Below are 20,886 nucleotides of genomic sequence, written 5' to 3'. Positions count from 1 at the left end.
AGTACTTCAAGGGGGCCTATAAGAAAGATGGGGGAAAACTTTTTAGCAGGGCTTGTTGCTACAGGACAAGGGGGAATGGCTTTAAACTAAAGGGGATTAGATTGAGACTAGATCTAAGGAAGAAATTTTTTACGCTGAGGGTGGTGAAACACTGGCCCAGGTTGCCCAGAGAGGTGGCGGCTGCCCCATCCCTGGAAACATTGAAGGTCAGGCTGGACAGGGCTCTGAGCAACCTGATCTAGTTGAAGATGTCCCTGCCCATGGCAGGGGGGTTGGACTAGATGACCTTTAGAGGTCCCTTCCAACCCAAACTATTCTATGATTCTATGAAGGGAAGGCAAAGGCAGTGTCTCTCTGTAAAATGTGATGAATGCACGCAGTAAGGTAAATGTTTAAGTGCATGTGTGCTGATTGCAATAGTATGATGTATCAAGTTTAGTTAATTTTTTCTCCAGGGATGTGAGAGACTGTCCTTTCTTCAGCGTTACTGTACTTTTCCTAAAGGAGCTTCACTTGCCTAAAAACTTGTAATTGTAATGTGTTGAATCAATTTAGTACTTTCATTTTGCTGAACTGTAAATGGACTCTGAGTCGTCTTGACTGGGCTTTTTCTAAGGGGATACCATGGAATGAGTACATGGGAGTGAGACGTTTCAGTTGCTGTTGCTACTCTTGGATTATCTAATTTAACATAATTGCCTCTTTAGGCTTTCTTAATTTTTTTTTTCCTGAGTGTAAATTGCTTTGGGATTTCTTGAGGTGGTTTTTTTTTTTTTTTTTTTTTTTTTTTTTTTTTTTTTTTTTTTTTTTTTTTTTTTTTTTTTTTTTTTTTTTTTTTTTTTTTTTTTTTTTTTTTTTTTTTTTTTTTTTTTTTTTTTTTTTTTTTTTTTTTTTTTTTTTTTTTTTTTTTTTTTTTTTTCTACAGGATGTCTGGTAAAGTTCTGGGCACCGATACTGGCTACTTCCAAAGCTCAGCAACTCTTGTTCCGCATCGTGGATTGCTTACTGCTGCCGCACTCTGTGCTCCAGCAGGACAAAGAGCTGCCTGTGGCTTTGCTGTCTGCCATTCAGGAAAGCCTACCTCTTTATCTTCAGGTAAATATCTGGACATTATTATCAGCAGACAAACGTATCTTCAGGAAAAGATTCATATTGCAGAGGATGTTTTCTTTTTCTCTAATCAAAAGAAGTGTTGACTGAATTTAAAGAAGCAGCAAGAGGAGTTTTTTCTTGTAGAAGTGGAAGGAAAAACACCACCCCATTGGCTTTCCTCTCATTGCATGCAGCTATGCTGTGGTACGCTCCAGAGCTGCTAGTCTAATCGCTGTATATAGAGAAGCTTTTAGCCAACCTGCTGTTTACACTGGTCTCTGATGTGAGAGATTTCTGAAACAGTGGATCAAATAATTGTAATATGTAGCAAGACACTTGTTGACATGACAGAGCAAACAAATGTTTTAAATCATCCTTAACTTGGCTAACTGTAGATAATTAAAGATGAGCTACTCTTTTTTCATTGCTCTTAGGAACAAAAGACAATCCTCTGCGTATCATGGCACTGTTTTATCTTAATAGTTTGAGAATGTGTTTTCCTGAATCAAGTTCCTGCTGCTTACACTTCCATGACTAAAGCTGCCTTTCCCATTATTCCTGCTATTCTTCCCTCAGCTTACCTATCGCTCTTGAAATTCTGTGAGGCTTGTTGATGCTGTAGAAAGAGATTAATTCCTGCGGGTGAGGAAGAGAAAAAATGTATTTTTAAAATAAATAAGTTGATGTGTTTTTCCTTGTAAATCCTTGGGTCTTTTTTGCTTGCTTTTTTCCCTTCCCTCTTAGTCTTTATTTTGATTGCAGTCTTAACCGATTACTTTACAGGATTGTATTGTGAATCAATGCAGTGGTGACATTGTAAACATCCCTCAGATTTATTCCTTTCAAAAGTTGCATTGTGATCGATGGCATGTCATATGGACGTGAACACAATTATATAATGATGTGCAGAATATGGCTTGCTTTGCTGCTCTGTAGGTATTTTCAGAAGCTATATACATGTAGTACCATCTGGACACTTGACATTACCACAGAGTGTGACTGTCTGCTTTCTAATTTAGTATTTTAGTCAGAGAGCACTGTTTCTCTGTAGTCTGCACATACGGATATAGTTTTAAGATGAAGCCACTCAAGTTGGTTTTGAAGTCCAAGTGTTGTGGACCCTTGTTTCCTGTTTTCTTTGTCAGTCTCTGACTTCCTGACCTCACTGTCGTACTCTTCAGGAGTCTGCTGCGTAGTCCATGTGATTTCCAGCTAAGCTAGATGATCTTATTGACCAAATAGTTTATTTTAGACAAATGCTGCTTCTAGAAAAGAAGTAATTCTTTAATTTGACAAACACTTCTGGGGAAAGAAGACAAAGAGGAGTCTTATTTTTCCTATTTCAATATGGAACTTCTACATTTTATTAATTGTTTTTATTTACAAAGTTCCAACATTAAGTGTTTCAAACTGCTTCATTCATTCCAAAATACTTCCTTCCCCTTTATTTGGGAAAGTGGAAAAATGCCGATTTAGGATCAACTGAAAATAAACGTATTTCACTATCGGTTTAAAAAATAATATTCTCTTAGGACTGCTTCTGAGCTCCTTTGAGATTGAATGGATTCTAGGCACTCCCTGACTTCTCAGGTTATCGTTTCACAGTTGGCTTAAGGGAAGTTGGCTTGAGGCTAAATTCATTCCCTTTCACACCCATGTGCATTTGCATTTAATTTGCTTTAATGATTCTGTGAATATGGGATGATTTGTGAGCTGATTCAACAAGTAACTAGCCCCACAAAACAAACAAACAAAAACCCCAAACCCAAATGGGCATATCAGAAAAGTGATAAAACAGTATGTGTGGGAAGGAAAGCATGTGAACATGGTAGGAGGAAAGACAGAGAAACAACATCCTCTGGAAATAACCCCACCTTGACTAACTTAAGCTGCTGGTGAAATGTGTGATCAGACCCTCCTTGGGTGGCTGCCCTATGTCTGGTGCCCATTCCTGGAGGTGGAGCAGTGGTATTTTAGTGCAGGAGCCTTAATTCACCCTAATGTTAGACAAACATTGTTCCATAGATCTGTCCCTGTAAGGTAAGATCTACCTTACAACTTAATCCTTTGGCAGTTACATGAAAATAAAGAAACAGGAATTTGGAGACCATGCAAAATATCTTCTGATACATGCAAATTCTTTATTTGTAGTCAAAGCATAAAAGCCCTTGAGTAGCATTTCTACTCAGAGGTCTTTTAAATTTTTTTTTTTCTTTTTTCTAGTCTTCTGAAAAGTTCCAGGCTCCATCTCAATCTTCTGTTCTTTTTTTGTTCTGAATTCTCCTTCTTCAGCTCTTTCAGTGTGGCCTCTTCCTCCTTTGTCTAAAAAGCCTTCTTAGATCTCAGAAAACGTATTAGTTTGCAAGCGATGGTTTGCAAAACTTCCCTCTTTCCAGAGCTTTTAACAACTAATCTTAATGTGGTTTATTTGATCCTTTTATGTGGGTTTTGAAAAGGATTTGAAATCAATCTTAGTAGCAGGTAATTAATTTCACACATTCATTGATGCAGCAATCTTATGAAATCCTATAGAATTTCTGAATTGTGTAGAAAAAGATTCCCCAAAGGGTCACAAACCCTGTGTAATGGTAATGCAACCGGTCACACAACTTGGGCAGCAGGCTTAAAAACAAGAACAATGTTGTTGTCGCTGTGCTCTACTAAGAGAGGGCATTGCCTTTCTTTGTCACCCTAAAATGGCGGAGGCCAGTCTTTCATCTTTTAGGACAACATATGAAGCTCCTTCCTCTCTCCCCAAAGCATAGTTCACAATTCATCAAAACTGATGACTGTATCCCACCTTCCCTCACCACCCCCCCAAACCTACAGGTTTATTTTTAATAGATCAAAATTACAGGCTGTGTTTAATTTTACACAAGCGCAAATAATTGTCAAATGCGCTAAGACTAGACGTTGCACTTCTCTCTCCTCAATTTAGACTGACTGTATTTACTTGTTATGTTGGTGTTCACTGTATATATAAATTTGGGCTATACAGCTGTGCCTTTTGGCAGTTACGGGGCAACTGGCCTGTTCTCCACTATACATTGTACTTATCTAGAAGTTTCCTTCAAACTCAGTCACTGATTCTGCCTTGTCAAAATAGCTTAGCTCTAGCAACTTTTAAGCTAGTATTTTTTTCTTGCCTAAAGGGTTACTGTCTGGATATTATTTCTTTCACTGTGCATCAACTGTTTTGATAATATTTGATGGCCTAAGAAAGATTTTGTTGGGATATAATATCAAAATTGTCCTCGATGTTGTTTGAACGATGGACTTCAGACAATAAAGCATGAAGAACATGAATGAACAGCTGTTTTATAATATTATGGGACTGTTCTTAATTATGAGATAGTGAGGCATGTAAAATCTAACGTTGGATATTTTGCCATTTTAAAAAAGTTGAGTTGATTTGTGTGATAGTGGATTGCTGAAGCTTACCACAGGAAATTTGAGAGCAGTTGAGATTGCTCTTGGATTGATTTCTTGGAGAATGATTTGGAGGAATTTTGGTACACATTTACCAGTAATATGGGAAAGAACTGAAGCGGTGTACAGAACTTATTTTAGAGAAGAAATACTAGTTTAAATGTATCTTGCAGAATACAGTGTAGGTGCATAGAATAAGCTTAATATACATCATGATGGGAAGAGTAAGATTTCCTGCTTGATTTATCGGCGTTAATCCTGTCCAAAAATAGAAGATGGTTGATTTCTATCTAAATACAGGAGAGTGGTGAAAGAGCTTAATTCTAAGTAGTGCTTGGCACATACATTTTCCAGTGATTTTAATGGGCCTGTGCAGGCTCAGCATTTGTCAGAGATCAGACCTTAAAAGCCCTCCTGTGAGCCACATCTGTGGCCCGATATTTGAGCAAGCTTATTAATACATTTTGTGAATTATAGTATGTGTTTAATAGGAATTGTACAACATTAATTGGCGAACAGCAGATTTATTCCAACAGCAGGACTGATATTATAAGTCATCATTAGGTAGCTTGGCATTTCTGCAGTGAATAGTGCCAGTAATCCATACTAATCGGTTCTTCGCTCTCCACAGGTGATTTACAGATATATGGATAAATCAGAAGAAAGAGGCAGCTCTGGCCACAAAAGGTTCCTGCAGTGAACACGCGCAGGAATCAGTTGCCTTCCTGCTAAAACGAGGAGCAGATGTTGTCATGCCCCTCTGCTCCCCTTAAAATGTCTTTGGTTTTTTTTGTTTTTTTAACCTCAGAAGATGGCTAAAGAACGTAGTTAAGAAAAAGAGGGTGGCTCTATCAACCCTTTAAAGTCCATCTGCTTTGCAGGGATTGTCCTAGGGGTCTGATGTGATTGATTTCAGATCTCTGGTCCAGAATTGCAGTCCAGTAGCATGTGTTTCTTTTCTCTCTCATATGAACAGTAGCTTCCTTCATCTCTGCTAATTACTGGTAGGATTTAAAAGAAGAAAGTTCTATGTGATTTCCTTGTAATCACATCCTTGGCCAGCGCTGCCTAGGATATTTTGCCATTGTACTGAGAGATTTGCAGCTACTGTGCAGTGTTGTTAATTTATCCCTTGTGCCACTTGGGATACGGCGTTGTCAGACCTTGTGCAGCTCTGTTGCTCTCTGCACTTATGCAAGAAAAAAAAAGTCCAAAATAAAGAACACAGTGTTGAGCTGAAGTCAATGGGCCTTCATGTCCAAAAGAGAAATCGAAGTTCTTCTCTGGAAACTTTTAGGGAACAGTGGAAGCGTCAGGGTCAAAGGTGTGACGATTCTTCCCTGAAGAGCTTTGATGCTGTAGATGTGCCCTTTATGTGTGAGGACTGATTCGTGGATTTTTCTACTACGTGGAAAAGAAGGGTTTTTTTGTTTGGGGGTGTTTTTCTGGCTCCCAACAGAATGGAAGGTGATTTTTCTCACTGTTGTCTCAGTGGAAAAAAGAATTTGTATCTTGGAAGCCGTTGGTGCTAATCTTGTGACTTTCGTTAGGAAAAATGATGAGGATCCTCCTTATTGAAGAGAGAATTTTGGTATTACTACGTGGTTTTAAAAATTACACCTTTTTTGAGAGGCAGCATCTCTGCCTGACCCACCAAAAAGGAACCTAGAATCCTTTCTAAAGAAAACATTAGGTTACAGAAAAAAGGCGTTTTCCATGTTTTTAAATGCTTCTTAAGTTAACAGCTCTCCTTACAGGATTTCAGGAGCTCTCTCTAGCCTCATCAGATAACTAGTGATTTTTTTTCTTTAGTTAACTTATGTCCTTTTTTTCCTCCCTAGTCAAGAAGAGTATCTTTCAGTAATGCTCTTGACAGGGTGTTGGTTTTTTTCGTGTAATCCTTTCCTTCTTTTTCAGATTACATCTCTCCCCATCCCACACCCCAAAAAATTAGAACCAGTTTACTTCAACTCAAAAAATGAAAATGCTTTTATGAAGGATCAGGGTATGCTTGTTGGTCCATCTTCAAATGAAACTGTTAGAAGAGCTGCAAAATTTATCAGTGTTCCTTCAGCTATCTAAATTCTAATATTTTTTGCTTTTTATTGCACCTATTAAGTATCTTTAGGATCATTTCTTAAAACCAGTAATGCTTATTATTTAATAATAACTGATTTCTTCCTTCTTTTCTTGATACTATGTAGCATTTGTTGATCGTCAATTTGAAGAACTGTCTCATTTTAGTAATTATCATTTTTAGTTCTTCACAGGTGTTATTCTTCATGTATTCCTACAGGTGTCCTCTATAAGGTTGTGATGTTATTTGTGTCGCTTCTATCAGGGACATATATACACTTTCTCACAGATTTTTTTTTTTGTACAGTCTAGAGTCTTAAGAGTGCCAGCTCCGATTTTGGGATTATGGAATATTTTCTGTCTTTTTGTAAGAGCTGTACATCAGCAAGCACAGGCAACTCTTCTTTATGCCTGCTGCATCATCTTATTGAAAACACCAAACACTCAAGCTTACATACTAAATAATCTGTCATCTGTAACGGTCTGAGTCTGCTACCTGCCAACGGTTTTCAAGAATTCTGATATAGCAGCAGTTGCTTTTTCCTACAAAATTTTGCTGTATGTACACAAAAGGAGGACAGAATCTGAACTGTTTATCAAAGCCCCAGTTCAGGAAGTGTGGTTTTTATCATTGGGACTTACAAAATTACCAAGGAGCTCTAGAAGTGTGTGAAATTAAACCCTAACCGAACATGACTGTGTTCAAGAGGGCCACCTACAGCAAGTCTTCAGGGAGGTTCTGAAGTACCTCGTACCTTGAAAACTCGTGTTTCCTGTAGTTGTTTACTGTGGAACCAAAATTGGGAACTCCCCATTTCAAGAAAGTGCCGAGACAACCCTCAGCTATGTCTCAACCTGCTTTTTTTCTGAAAGAATTGTTCTGTCACGTTCACACAGACAGGTATAGATGAAAACCTTTTTGGGGAGGGAATCCTAAGTGAAAAGCAACAGAAATACTCTTTGTCAGTAGCTGGGGAACAAAAGCAGCTTGTCTTGAACTATTAATTCATATATTAGGGGCATTAGCTTACCTCAGCAACCATCAGTATTCAGGCAGATACTCCTCCTACCAAAACTGGAGCCTGGATTGCAATGCTAGTGGAAGTGTGAAGTACTGTTGAAGTTGCTGTCAAGGGAACTCTGTGCTTGAACTTCTTTTACGCCATTATTCTTGTTGGACAAAACTATTGTGAAAACTGAATTCTCAAGAGGCTCCTGTTTGTGCCGCTGACTGTGACCCTTGTGATAGGAGATCATGGGACTTTTTTATTTTTTTTCTTAGTGATTTGTTCTTCTTCCTTTCAGTATTCAAAGGAAGGGGGAGGAAACTCTTAACTTTCTCTCACAGCAAATTGTACCAGTAAGAAGAATACTCTTTTTTCAGAGATGATCCATGTGCATGTTGTATAACTATGGGTCGTGTTCAGATAGGCACTTTCTGGGCAAGTACTTTCATTATAGATTTTTCTCTGCATAAATATAGCTTATATTGGATAAATCACAGCAGTTTTAGCCTTATCTTAAACAGATTTTTAAAAAAACCTCTAAATCCCTTATAAATGGTGCCTAATTTACCCTAATTTGCTCACACTATGAGCGAATTTTTTCTTGTCAGACCACGATTCTATGTGCTCATTTTTCTGCTATATCGTTTGTGCAAAAATTTCACATGGTGCTTTACAAACAGATGAGGTATTCTCTCTCTCCCTTCATAAATCTTACCTGACTAATATACTTTGTTAGACCACATACAGAGTTGAAAGAGAAATGAGGAGCTCTTGGGCACAGAAACACTTCCTCAGGTCTGAAATGCCAAGGTTTTATTTCAAATTTGAAGGGGAGCTTGCATGTCCCTAAGCTTATCTTCCAATATATTAGTTAGTCTAGTAAAAGATTTTTCTCTCCTTTGCAAGCCTTGCCCTGGCTCCGTCTTCATTTGTAGACCATCGTATCTGCAGCAAATTACTGGTGCTTATTTGTCATGCAATAGTTACTCTGTATGCTGCAGTTTACACAGCATTAGGCTGGTTTTGGCTGGGGTAGAGTTAATTTTCTTCACAGTAGCTAGTATGGGGAGACGTTTTGGGTTTGTGCTGGAAACAGTGTTGATAACACAGGGATGTTTTCGTCACTGCTGAGCAGTGCTTACACACAGTCAAGGCCTTGTCTGCTTCTCACCCCACCCCACCAGCGAGGGTGCACCAGTACCTACCACCAGTAGGCTGGGGGTGCACAAGCAGTTGGGAGGGGACACAGCCGGGACAGCTGACCCCAAGTGGCCAAAGGGATATTCCACACCATATGACGTCATGCTCAGCATGTAAAGCTGGGGGAAGAAGGAGGAAGGGGCAGGGGGGAATGTTCGGAGTGATGGCATTTGTCTTCCCAAGTCGCTGTTTCATGTGATGGAGCCCTGTTTTCCTGGAGATGGCTGAACACCTGCCTGCCAGTGGGAAGTAGTGAATGAATTCCTTGTTTTGCTTTGCTTGCGTGTGCAGCTTTTGCTTTACCTATTAAACTGTCTTTATCTCAGCCCACGAGTTTTCTCGCTTTTACTCTGTTGATTCTCTCCCCCGTCCCACTGTGGGGGGAGTGAGCGAGTAGCTGTGTGGTGCTTAGTTGCCGGCTGGAGTTAAACCACGACAAGCGTGTAGCGAGTATTTAGCCTACGGTTGTTAAAGATTTATTCAAAAGTATTGTTAAAAATTTATTCAATTTCTCACTTTCTAAAATTTTCTTCTACAGGGCCTGTCCTTCATATGTTGTCAGTCCCAAACACAGGGTGCCTATTTAAATCAACTGCTTGGGAGCATTATTCAACAGTATTTTGGACGATTTCTCCCTTCTTCTCCGACTGTGCTTGGAGCCGGACAGCATCCTATGCTGACTGCTTTATGCAGTTCCATTACAGCTCCCCAGATGCTCCGTCTACGGAAGACCACTCTGCATGTCATAAAGTAAGGACCGGTGAAGTAAAAAACCATCACTTACTCAGATTTCACAAATAGCTAATGAGCAAGGGAATGCCACTGTTTTCTTCTCAGTTAACTGATAGTTTGGCTGTGGGAAGAGCCTGTAAGCTGCTGGGCAGGGAGCAAAGGAAGGACAACGTGTACACATCAGGAGAGTAAAATTGGGAAGATCTGGAGACTGGCGAGAGAGTCATTGAGGATAGAGGTCCTAGACTGTAAGAAAAAGTATCACATGGGGCCACGTGAAAAGGAAGTACTTTTCTAGAAAAATTACACTCCAATATACATCATCATATGTTTGTGTCTCAGGCTCTATTTAGGGTCACAGAGTTGTAGTGCTTATAGTTGCCACAGTTACCTGTGCGTGGGAGGCCGCCTGGCTCTGTAAGTGTCAGGGTATACCTAGGTGTGCCAGCTACCCAGGGGAAGTGGAAAATTTGGGGTGTGGGAAGAGGGAGATGTAGAGGCAGGGAGACAGTACTTGTTCACTGTGCTGTCACTACTCACACGACGTCAACAGCAGCTGTAAGTGCTGGGTCTCTGCGGCTGAAAGGCCAAAGCTTTGTATTATATACTGCAGAATAGGGAACAATCTGTACTTTTTGTCTATGTTGGGAGAGGAATTAAACCCCCTCAAATATAAGGTGATTGCTTATATCCAAGGTAATTGTGTTTTTCTTTGTTAAAGAGTGTGTATACATGTTGATTAAAAGAATTTCAGTGTTGATCTTGGGTAAATATGATAGGCAATCCTTTAAGTAAAGCCTGTATTATCACATATTAAGGGAGTGAATTAAGCTTTCACAATCTTAGTTCTGACATGTTTTTAACTTACGAATACTCAAACTTTGTCATCTTAATAAAGTTATTTTTGAATGTGTGCATGCATGTGTGAATTTTAAGATGGACAGTGGAAAGTTAGTTCTGAAAGTGTAATGGCACTAGGTGATTTGTAAGACATGAAACGTTCCTTAGTGATCTGGGAAGAATGTCGCAGAACTGAGCAGCAGTCTGATTTGCAAACTGTTGGGTGGTCAGGAGGCAGTCACTAGGTCTATACATAAATACGTAGAGAGTTCGCTAGCTGTGAATATCTTGCTGCTGCACAGAGGAAATGGAACCACGTGATCAGGGGTGTATTATCCAGGTCAGAGAACTGTTTTAGTGGAAGAGCACCCCCAAAAAAAATAGTGTGAAATTTTTATAGTAAATTAATGGGGTAGAAGATTTCAGAGTTGCTAATATTAAAGTGAGTAAGACCACACGATACAAGAAACGTGGAAGTAAAGTGTTACAACTTTCATTTGCCAAGTTATACCAGTGCTCTGAAGCTGTGCAATGAAATACTCGGATCTCTGAAAGTCAGGTTTCATTTGAAAGTTGTAGAAGCACTCCCTTATTAAGTTTTTAACAAGGATGATGGCTTTTAATTGATGCATTGCTCATAAACATGCATGCCTTGTTTGAGTAGCTAATGGTACCTAATATTAATTATCTAAAAAGTTTTTTTCGAAGGTTCTGGGAGTGCTCTTGCTAACTGATGAATAAACGCTGTGTTCTTTTTACCGGCACTCTTCTCTCCTGAATGCTTCAATTTAAACTTATTGTCTTCAGATTTCAGTAATTTGTACTGTCAAACCAACAGTAGTTCAGATGCTTGTATCCTTTTGTAGAAAAATAACAAACCAAGCTGTTCAAATTGGAACACTCAATGTGCGTGATGTCAAAATTTGCTCTTGTTGCAGATTGACAGGTCACCTTGTATCTTTGTGGCAAATTTTATACTGGAGATGATTTTGTTAATTTTGACAGAGCAAAAGCAGACACTGGCTGTCCTGTTACAACGTACTGTTGACAAAAATAAAATAACAGTACCAGGATAACAGCAGAGCTGTTACCACAAGTTGGATTGCGAGTTGACAAAAGCACTAAAGCTAAATAAAGTAATTGAACAACAGTTGTGTTTTGGATGTTGTTTTAGGGTCTTAAAATATTGACTCCTCCCTTTATTCAATTATTTTATGAAGCTGCCTTTGTATTTTAATTTTTATAGTCACACTTGGCTTTTTAACTATGATAGCTGTTATTTCTCACTCCCTCTCAACAGGAGAGTCAGAAGGCATCACTGTCCTCTGATAAATGGGGAGTCATTGCTAAGACTAAGACAAATAGAAGCCATTAGTTGAGCCTAGATAAAGATAGAAATATATGTAATAGGCCTCCTACTGAAATATCACAAAGTTATTTTAAGGTATATGGTGCTTGCATTGAATGGCAAAACCAAATTATGGACTTTGTTCTGGTTTGCTTTGTCTTCCCAGTGAAAACTACATGCAGTTTAAAGGTAACGCTCCACCTCCTCGCTTGGCCTCAGTTGTTGCTTTCATTCTTGAAGTACTTCAGAGAACCCAGAGCACTGAACTATGTGACATTGACTTGGTTCTCCCAGCCGTGTTGAAATGCATGGTATTGGTTAATGAGCTACAAGGTGAGCTGCTTGTTTGCTTTCAGCACATCTCTGCACACCCGTAAGATTTTTTGTACTGCTGAGCATCTTTCATCCCAATATTTAAGACTCTTAGATGAGGTGAATGGGATACTTTGGCCAGATACACTGGAGAAGCTTTCTTTTTTCATTAACTGGTCTGGGACTTCTGTCCCCAAGAGGCAGAGAAGTCCTGCCTTGTTTCGCTCTCTGATGAACTAATGATCAACTTCTCAGGAATCTGAAGAGCATTTCCTTTCTCCCCATCCTTCCCATCTCATTCCTCCCAGACTGGCTAACTCTGGAAGTTTTCTTGCACCTAAAGGTTTGAGAGCAAGTAAGACTAGCGTATGTTCTCCCCATAGAGGCATTATAAATGGATTAAAAATAGCATGTTGCTCTCTGAAGGCATCTTTGAGTCTTCTTTCTTCTTTTAGCGTGCTTTGTTTGGTAGTGAGAACTTCTTTATTTTTAGCTTCCTAAAAAATGAAGCACTCTGTTCAGCCCACAGCTGTATAATGAATGTGCATGTGTGCACAGGCCCAAAATTTCCACTTCTTGCTGCCAGTAGAGGCATTAAGCAAAATGGGGATTCACCTCTGACTTCTCCTGGGAATTTTGTCTAATAGAAGTACTTTTTGATTCTGGTCTATAAAAGTTTCAAGGACAAGATATGCTTAGGAAATTAGCTGAATCATCACACACATTTCTTCCCCCTTTTGCCATCATAGCTGTATCTGCCCGAAGCTGAAAGTACCTGCTTTGCAATGTGCTGTGGAGTAGAATGAGCTGAACATCTGCTGCTGCTGTGGCCGCCAGCCCACTGCCTGCCTAGACAGGGCTCCACCACACCCCTGTAGAAAAGTCCTTGCAGCCCAGTTCCACCTTTATAAAGGAAGAGCTGCATCTTTCAACTTGAATATTTATTTGGAAACAATTAAGAGGAAGAAAATAGTGGGGTTTTGTGTTTTTTTTTTTTCCCTTAAAAAAAGAGGTAGGGTGGATTTCAGAACAGTATCCACCATTGAGGTAAGGAGTAGATCTATATAGCCTTGGGCAGGATATAATGCCATGACTGCTTTTCTTTAATTCAAATAGGAATGATTAAAGAATACAAACAGAACTTAAATTTAAATAAATCTCTATTTCCACTAAGTGTGTGTCTCTTTGCTTCGACTTAAAGAGACCGTAGTGTGTACTTAAAAATCTGTATGTTTAAAGTATAATGGTGGTGAAAATAAGACTTTTGCATAAATCTGTGATTCATTCTGTTCTTTATAGCCAATCTAACTAACTGCTCTCGGCCATTTCCCTTGCATCAAAGTAAGATAAAACCAATTTTTTTTCTCATTTAAAAATTGTAGCCTTCATGAAAGACATTCTCCAGATGGTCAGTTCAAGAGCTCTGTGTGAATCTTGTGATTTTTCTTTTACAGTTAAAAAGATATCTACAGACATTGTACAGTACATGGTAGAAGGCTGCCAAGCAGGGTCAGGAGGAGAACGTGCCACCCAGCTGACTTCTGTATTTAGGTAACCAGAAAACGTGCCAATTGGCAGTGAAGCTACTGCAAGCCAATTGACAGCAAACATGTTTTTTTAAAATAACTAATTATCCTTAACATACTGCATTGTCACTTGTTTATGGTATTTAAATAACGGTACTTTTGGCACTGGTTTTAAACATAGCTTGGCCAAAAAGCCAGAGCAAAAAAGTAGAAGAGAGAAACATAACTGCTTTCTCACGGATTAGGTACTGTTTTGAAAGGTATGTGATAGAGAGGTACGTTGCTGCTGCAATGGGAAAAACTCGACGTGAATGGGGATGGTCACTGTTAGGCGCTGTGAAAGATGCGCGTGCTGAATTTAAAGTGCATATAATGGAGATCAAATCCTCATATAACAAGCTTAGCTTTTTTTTTTGATTGATTTGATTTTGTGACAAAAAAATAATAGATTATTATTACATAAATTATACTTATTCCATACGTCTGCAAAATGAATCCTGTTTCTCACATGGATACAGTAGAAGACCTGCATGAGCTGAGACCCAAAGACGTTCTGCAAACCTCAGCACTGGTGCTGTATTGGGTCATGTCTAGATGAAAGCTCCAGAGACACTCACTGAAATAAGCGTGAATATTTGTACGTGATACATCACTTTCATGGGATGTTTCATCCCTAGGGTGTTACTCCCGATTCGAATGTAATCTGTGATCTTTAAAGACCTCAGACCCTCAGGAAGACAAATGGGCGTGCTTCCATCCAGTGGTCTGCCCTGCTTAAGGTCGAGAGGAGCTTTGTAAGACATGCTAACATTATTTCTGAAGACTTGAATCTAGATCTCGTTTCGCTGGTCTTTTTTTTTTTTTAATTATTATTTTTTATTAAACAATAAATACACGTTTTAGTTTTGCATTCAGACAGACGCATTACAAAGTAAAGTGCTCTGGAACAAGTCAGCCCTGGTGAAACAGCAGCAGAATCTGACAATTTGCTCGAAAATGAATGTGTGGGGGTTTTTAGCATTGGCCTTCAAAAGCGTGGCTTCGTTTAGAGAAAGTATTCCATGTAGAGTATTTCAGTGTAACAATACGAAAATTGCCATGCAGCCAGATTGCTTGTTCTGATTAGACTCTTCAGTTGGTTTTTGGCATGTTCTCTGCATCTAGTTTTGACCTTGCATTAAATGCCTCTGTGTCCCCCTCAGGCAGTTTATCCGGGAGTATACTGCCGTGTATGATCACCGGGTTTTCAGCATACTGGAAACAGTGGCAGTCTTGGATCAGACGTTAGTTACCAGCCTGATTCCCACAATCACGCAGTCTCTGAAGGATTCAGAGCGCAAACAAGGTCTTGGAAGAAATGCTGCACGGAGGTTTGATTTTTATTTAATATTGTTTTTTCACAATGAGCAGTAGAGGTTTATTCTCTTTTGAAAGAAAGCAATGTTAGACAGCAGCGCAGACACTCAAAAATGAGTGATTTTCAAGTGTGTTCAGCCAGAAATCTCCCTTCGCTCAGGCCTTTCATGGTTTTAAGCCATCTGTATTTGCTAAATATTTTTAGAGCTGTTTTGACACTAGGGCTACAGACCCCAATAGAATTTATGCAAAGCCAGGTTGCCTCTGCTCACTACGCTGTGTGTGGCAAAACAGAATAAAGAAGAATTCCTGCCCCAAAAAATCTTCCCGTCAGTCCCTGTTTTAGAGGACTTTATGGGTTATATGTAAAATTACGGTATAATCAGATATGATCTGAGATGCCTGGAAAAGAAATACTCATGGCTTAATTTCAAGAGTTCTCTCGTAATATAGAATAGAATAATTTTCAGTTGGAAGGGACCTACAATGATCATCTAGTCCAACTGCCTGACCAGTTCGGGGCTGACCAAAAAGTTAAAGCACGTTGTTAAGGGCATTGTCCAAATGCCTCCCAAACACTGACAGGCTTGGGGCATCGACCAAGTCTCCAGGAAGCCTGTTCCAGTTTTTGACCACTCTCTCGGTAAAGAAATGCCTCCTGATGTCCAGTCTAAACATACGAGAGTTGTGGGTGTCCAGAAAAGGCTGGCCTCCTCTCTCCGATAGGCACAGCAGACTCACACTTCCTCTGCGTGCCCCCCAAGAACTTAGAGCAGCAATATTTGACTTGTGAATCCATCTGGCGTTAGGAGGAAACGGCACATGAGGTGAGCAGCTCCGCACAGGTGGTGGCATCTCTGGGTGCAGGTGCAGCAGTGAACTTTCAGCACCTATATAATAAAGGCTGGCCCTTGACCCTCGTGCGGGTCTGGGCCAGGAACTGGCCTCAGCGTTTGCATTTATGCGTATACTGGGACTACTCAAAGGGCAGGATCCTAGTCACGCCCCAGACTGGAGAAGTTTTGAGCTGCACATCAGCAGGGTCTGGGCTATGAAAAACCCAAAAGACGAGTTGCGCAAGAATGTAACTCATGAAACAGTAAAGGGTAGTCACAGGGTATTAATTTTCCATTTAATGAAAAATATATTTAACTCACTTGTAATTATATTATTCACTTTTTATTATCCTCTACCAACAAATACATTTGCTTTTATTTAAGGGTATTCACCCAAAGTCAGACTGAAGTACCATTATATGCAGGATTTTCATACTACCTGCTTTTGATCTTTTGATAATGTATTTCATGGCCAATTTTCATATTTTTTTATACTGTTAATAAGGTAAAATTAATCCTTTTACCTACAAAATGTGAGGAAAAAAACAAAAACAGGTTGTTTGAGCTTCCTGAATATATGCTTGGAGATTACTGAAGAGCTACATTTCTTTTAGCCTCATCACTTAATGTATATATTATTAAATCTGTTGTTGATGTTTTGTGTTAATGATTTGCATTTATATTGTGCTCCATTACCCAGCAGTCTAAGGTGATCCATGAACACTTTATTGTAAGAACACTAATAACTTTTTTCTCTTCAGTCCTGGCCACTAAATACCATTATATTAACATATTCTGTGCAATTATTGTAGACATTAAAGTGCAAACCCATATATATATATATATATATGAGAAACAAAGTTCAGAAGTTGCATTAGATGCTTATAGTGGTGATGTCCAGTATTGTTATTGCAAGGAACTAGTATGAAAACTGCAGTTTTGTTTGCTCAAGTTAATATTTCATGAAAAAGATATATAATTAGAATAGACCTAAATGTCAGAGTCAGTACTTTAACAATAATTATATTGTCTATGTTGGAGGGTATTAGAATGAACTTAAGGTGAAAAGTCTCGTCAACACATATGCACTCTTCTGGAAAATCCACTTGAGTGACAGTCCTCTTCTGAATTCCAGGTTTATTTTAAAATGGTCGTTGCCCTTTGTTGAGGATGACGGTCTAAATCTCTACCAGCGCCAGTCTGCACCCTAGTGCCAGTGGCTCACATCGCTGTGCTGTAGCATGAGTCACAGAGAGATTTCTTATGCGGAAATCAGATAGCAAACATGATGAAGTCTGAATGCCAATCTCACCTAAGCCTTGGAAACTCTACGTTTTAAAATAAAAAAATTCTATTTCACAGCAGTTTACTAAGCAAGCAGACTTCCAAGCATCTTCACCACACTTGTGCCGTAAACAATGCAATCCTTATTCTTCTTCCAACCTGACCATGCTAAAAATCCACAGCAAACAGAGCAGTTGAATAGATGGGGGGGGCGGGGCGGAGCGGAAGGAAAGTTACTGTGTTTTAATATCCCAATATGTAAACAATGTGCTTGGGAATTATGTGCTTTTACTCCTAGGATGTGTGAGGTTGTTTAAGTAAAACATTATATTCTTTTGTTTTTTTCAACAGAGAAGCCTATAAAAGACTCTTATCTTACCTCACAGAGGCTGGACAAAATGAGATACAAAAACTGGAAAATGAGACAGGTTAGCAGTGTGCTGGTGATTAATCCTTTCCTCTTGCACGTTCTGACACTGTCGATACCTAGAACTGCACTCTACGACACACTAGCCAAGTTCTTTATCTTTCCAATGGCAAAACATTTATCAATTCTGTGGGGTTTTTTTCCCCCCAAGTTATGTATTAATTTTAATAATTTGTGTGGTATTTGAATATTGTCATGCATTTGAAAAGTAACTCTCAATGTACTGTGGAATGGCAGTTGAAAGGTACGGCAAATTTATTACATGTTAAAATGTCTATATGAGCAGAGCTTGTATTGCAACATACGAGGTAGGATTTCAAAGAATCGAAGTAATTTCACACAACTCAATTCACATTGCGCGAGACCTGACCCTCTTAACGCTGTACTCTTGAAAAATCTCATAACGTCCCTAAGCAAATCATAACTTTGTAATTTCTAATTTATTATTTTAGTAGAATGAGAAAAATTGTGATCTCTAGTACTGAACTTGTTGAATGCAGTGCATTCACCAGGAGCTGCGCCAGTAGGATAAAGCTGTCGTTTGTTAAGAGGGCTTGTGTATGTGTTGCACAAAATGTATATAGCTGTCTTAAACTTCCACCTGTATTAAAACATTAAAGTCTTTCAGATTCTAGTGTGAAATCTCTTCTGTTGTCTTTGTGGGTAATATAAGAAAAGGTAAGTTCAGATTTCCTGTCCTCCTCCTTTTCAGTACTATGTTCTTAAATTTAACCCATAATTTACAGTGATCCCATGATCTTTTATTAGTCATGGCACTGCTAATTATCCATTTAGCTGAGACTAGGTGTAAATGGTGTGCAGAAAAAAAAAAGAGACAGACTTCTAAAGAAAATACTCATTTGGGGAATTTATTCAGTTTGATCATAGGCTAGTAATTATTCCTGTTTGCCTGGAATGTTGGATCTTCCAAATATTTTGCTGTGTTATGGATTATCTCTTGGGTCTTTCCAGGACAGGTCTAGCTCTGTAACTTTTTCTATGTTTTTTTTCTAAAGTTCTCGGGAAACTTTCGTTAATGCCTGTGGTATTCACACTTTTCACTTCCCTCAGTAACCTGTATTTCTGCAACTACTTACTGGACTTTGGGAGTGGTAAGTTTCCCCTAATGGCAACACTGGTGAACAGGCTGCTTACTTTTAAAGTTACTCAAATTTTAACTTTACAATATTAATGGGGAGGAAAGATTATTTTTGTGTCTAACAGCTCCACAAAAATCCCTAAAATCTTGTGCAGAGCAGCTTCTCTTTCGTTACGGTAATCTTATCAAGTCGAACTAGATAATCTTTTTGCCTAAATAGGCTATTGTTACTTCAGATAATGCAGTAACTAAAAGCCTCTTTAGGCTACTTAATAGTGCAGAACATGGAGGTTCTTTTCATTATGAAAGTGACTTATTGAACTTGCATTGTAGCTTCTTGTAAGCTACTGTACCTGGGAGGAGTCTTATTCATCTCAAGAGGATTGTGCTTCTAAAAAGCTTTTTTTTTTTAAAAAAAATAAAATAAAATAAAAACCTCTCCAAGAGAGACTAATAGATGCCTGCGAAATTGGAGTCCTACCACACAGTAGATTACAGAACAGATGTCTGACTGCAGTATGACTTCCTGAAGGTAAAACCTTTGACTTTTAAAGGATAGAGCAGATAGTATAACAAAACATTTAATGATGTGTTTAGTAGATTGTTAATGACACATTTAATACTATCTGTAGTGGTTGGAAGTTTCTGAAAAAGCAACAGAGCTTTATGTAAATGTGTAACAGCTCCTGGTGCATGAGACAGTAATTTAAACAGTTTGGAAATTATCATTCTTCTCTGTCAAAAAGTTAATGCGAACAGAAATAAAGCATTTTGCATCGTATTCATCAACCACTGCCAAATGGGCAAATCTGGTTTGCTCTAATTATGTGGTATGGACATTTGCAGATGTGACTGACAGTTCTGATAATATTAATGAGATGAAGGCTTGCAGAGCGTTAGTCTAGACTGACTTACCAAGTATACACCAAAACAACAGTCCAAAATCAGTTAGGAGAAAAGAAGAAAGTGCTGAATTTAAGTACAATATAAAAAAAGTAAAGACTGAAAACCATCATGAACTAAAGGAAATCATGTATTATGTCTTATTAGATGCTGTCTGTATAAAGGCTACTTAGGACACTGGACATTATTTAAATTAAACCCTTCTATATTATTTTACATATGAATGGTTTGTTTTAAAAACAGTACAAATGTCTAGCTTCCTTACACAATGCATGGAGAACTGCTTAAGCTGAAGAGCAGGAGATCCTGGAAAGCTTTTACACTGGTTGCTACCGCTGACAGGAGCAGTTCATCTGCATCTAGATGCGAAGTCTGCCTCTTCACTTCGCTCAATAAACAATAGGATAGAGCCTTGCTGTAGATCAGGTGAAGAGGGGATCTGACAATAAGACTTCCACTACTGGTGAGTGGTATCCTTAACCTCTGTCAGAGGAAGGGAACTCACCCCTTGCCAAGCTTGCTTTCCTCTTCTCCTTCCACCAAAGACTCGCACCCATGGTCATTTGTGCAAGGCTGAAATTGGTGGGTGTGTGCCGAGGTGGCTGTATCGGACCCTGTATGCAGAGTAGGAAAAGTGTGAAAGCAGAAGCAACTCAGCTGTTAGTTCTGCCAGGGAGCGATAGCCTGGTAGCACGGAGCTTGGCTTTGTGGCAGCTGAAGACATCACCATAGGGTTTAGCCAGCAGATACTTAAGTGTGCAGTGACTTTGGACAGCAGCTAAGAATAATTTTGAGCACCTCAGCAACTCCCTAATGTTAAACTTCCTTATACGCCTTGCTTGTGAGCAGTTTTCCTGCCAGTGTGTATGGGTGCTTTGTAAGCATTTTAAATCTGAACTGGAACCAGTAGACACTTCTGGCATTGCTAAGTCAGTCATATACCAGCCCCAGAGGCCCAGTGAGAGCTCATAGTCTCTCTCCATTGTGGGTGTTGGGACAGGCAATTTCAGACATCTGTTGTCAAGACTGTGTAGGGAGAAAGCCAGGGAGCATCGGAACAGAAATCCTCTGAGGACCACGGGGTGAAGATGCGTCACTGCCTTGCCCTGCCTTACAGTTTTTGGAGGCTTTGTTTCTCCAGAGTAACAGACAATGAATTACCAGAAGCTTCCACCAGCGCTGGGCACGTCTTTCTCTGCAGCTCCATTTGCAGGATGATCTGCTTTCCACTAAGCAATATAGATCAGATGCCCGTTTTCCACTGTGTCCCAAGCGAGTATCACAGGAAAGCTATTAGGCAAGGCTTCTGTGAGTCTGTGACAAGATTACTGATTACAGGAGAAGGGCCATGCCTCAACTCCGAGGTGATTTTCAGCAGATGAAGAAAAGTAGGTCCCAAGATCACCTTCCTAGAGATAT

The 20,886-nt window shown here is 39.3% G+C and overlaps 1 protein-coding gene across 1 annotated transcript in view; it reads left to right on the top strand.

The window, feature by feature from the left end:
• MMS22L (MMS22 like, DNA repair protein) overlaps window positions 1-17,471 on the top strand; it is a 98,523-nt gene extending 81,052 nt beyond the window's left edge. Inside the window, exons 19-24 of the mRNA XM_019471052.1 lie at window positions 926-1,095; window positions 9,343-9,554; window positions 11,891-12,057; window positions 13,491-13,587; window positions 14,765-14,932; window positions 17,390-17,471. Coding sequence (XP_019326597.1) covers window positions 926-1,095; window positions 9,343-9,554; window positions 11,891-12,057; window positions 13,491-13,587; window positions 14,765-14,932; window positions 17,390-17,471 — 896 coding nt within the window. The remainder of the gene's footprint in view (window positions 1-925; window positions 1,096-9,342; window positions 9,555-11,890; window positions 12,058-13,490; window positions 13,588-14,764; window positions 14,933-17,389) is intronic.
• Window positions 17,472-20,886: the final 3,415 nt, after the last annotated feature.

The sequence above is a fragment of the Aptenodytes forsteri genome, unplaced genomic scaffold, assembly GCF_000699145.1.
Source record: "Aptenodytes forsteri isolate BGI_AS27 unplaced genomic scaffold, ASM69914v1 Scaffold384, whole genome shotgun sequence".
Taxonomy (NCBI): Eukaryota; Metazoa; Chordata; class Aves; order Sphenisciformes; family Spheniscidae; genus Aptenodytes; species Aptenodytes forsteri.
This window is presented reverse-complemented; position numbering and strand designations above follow the sequence as displayed.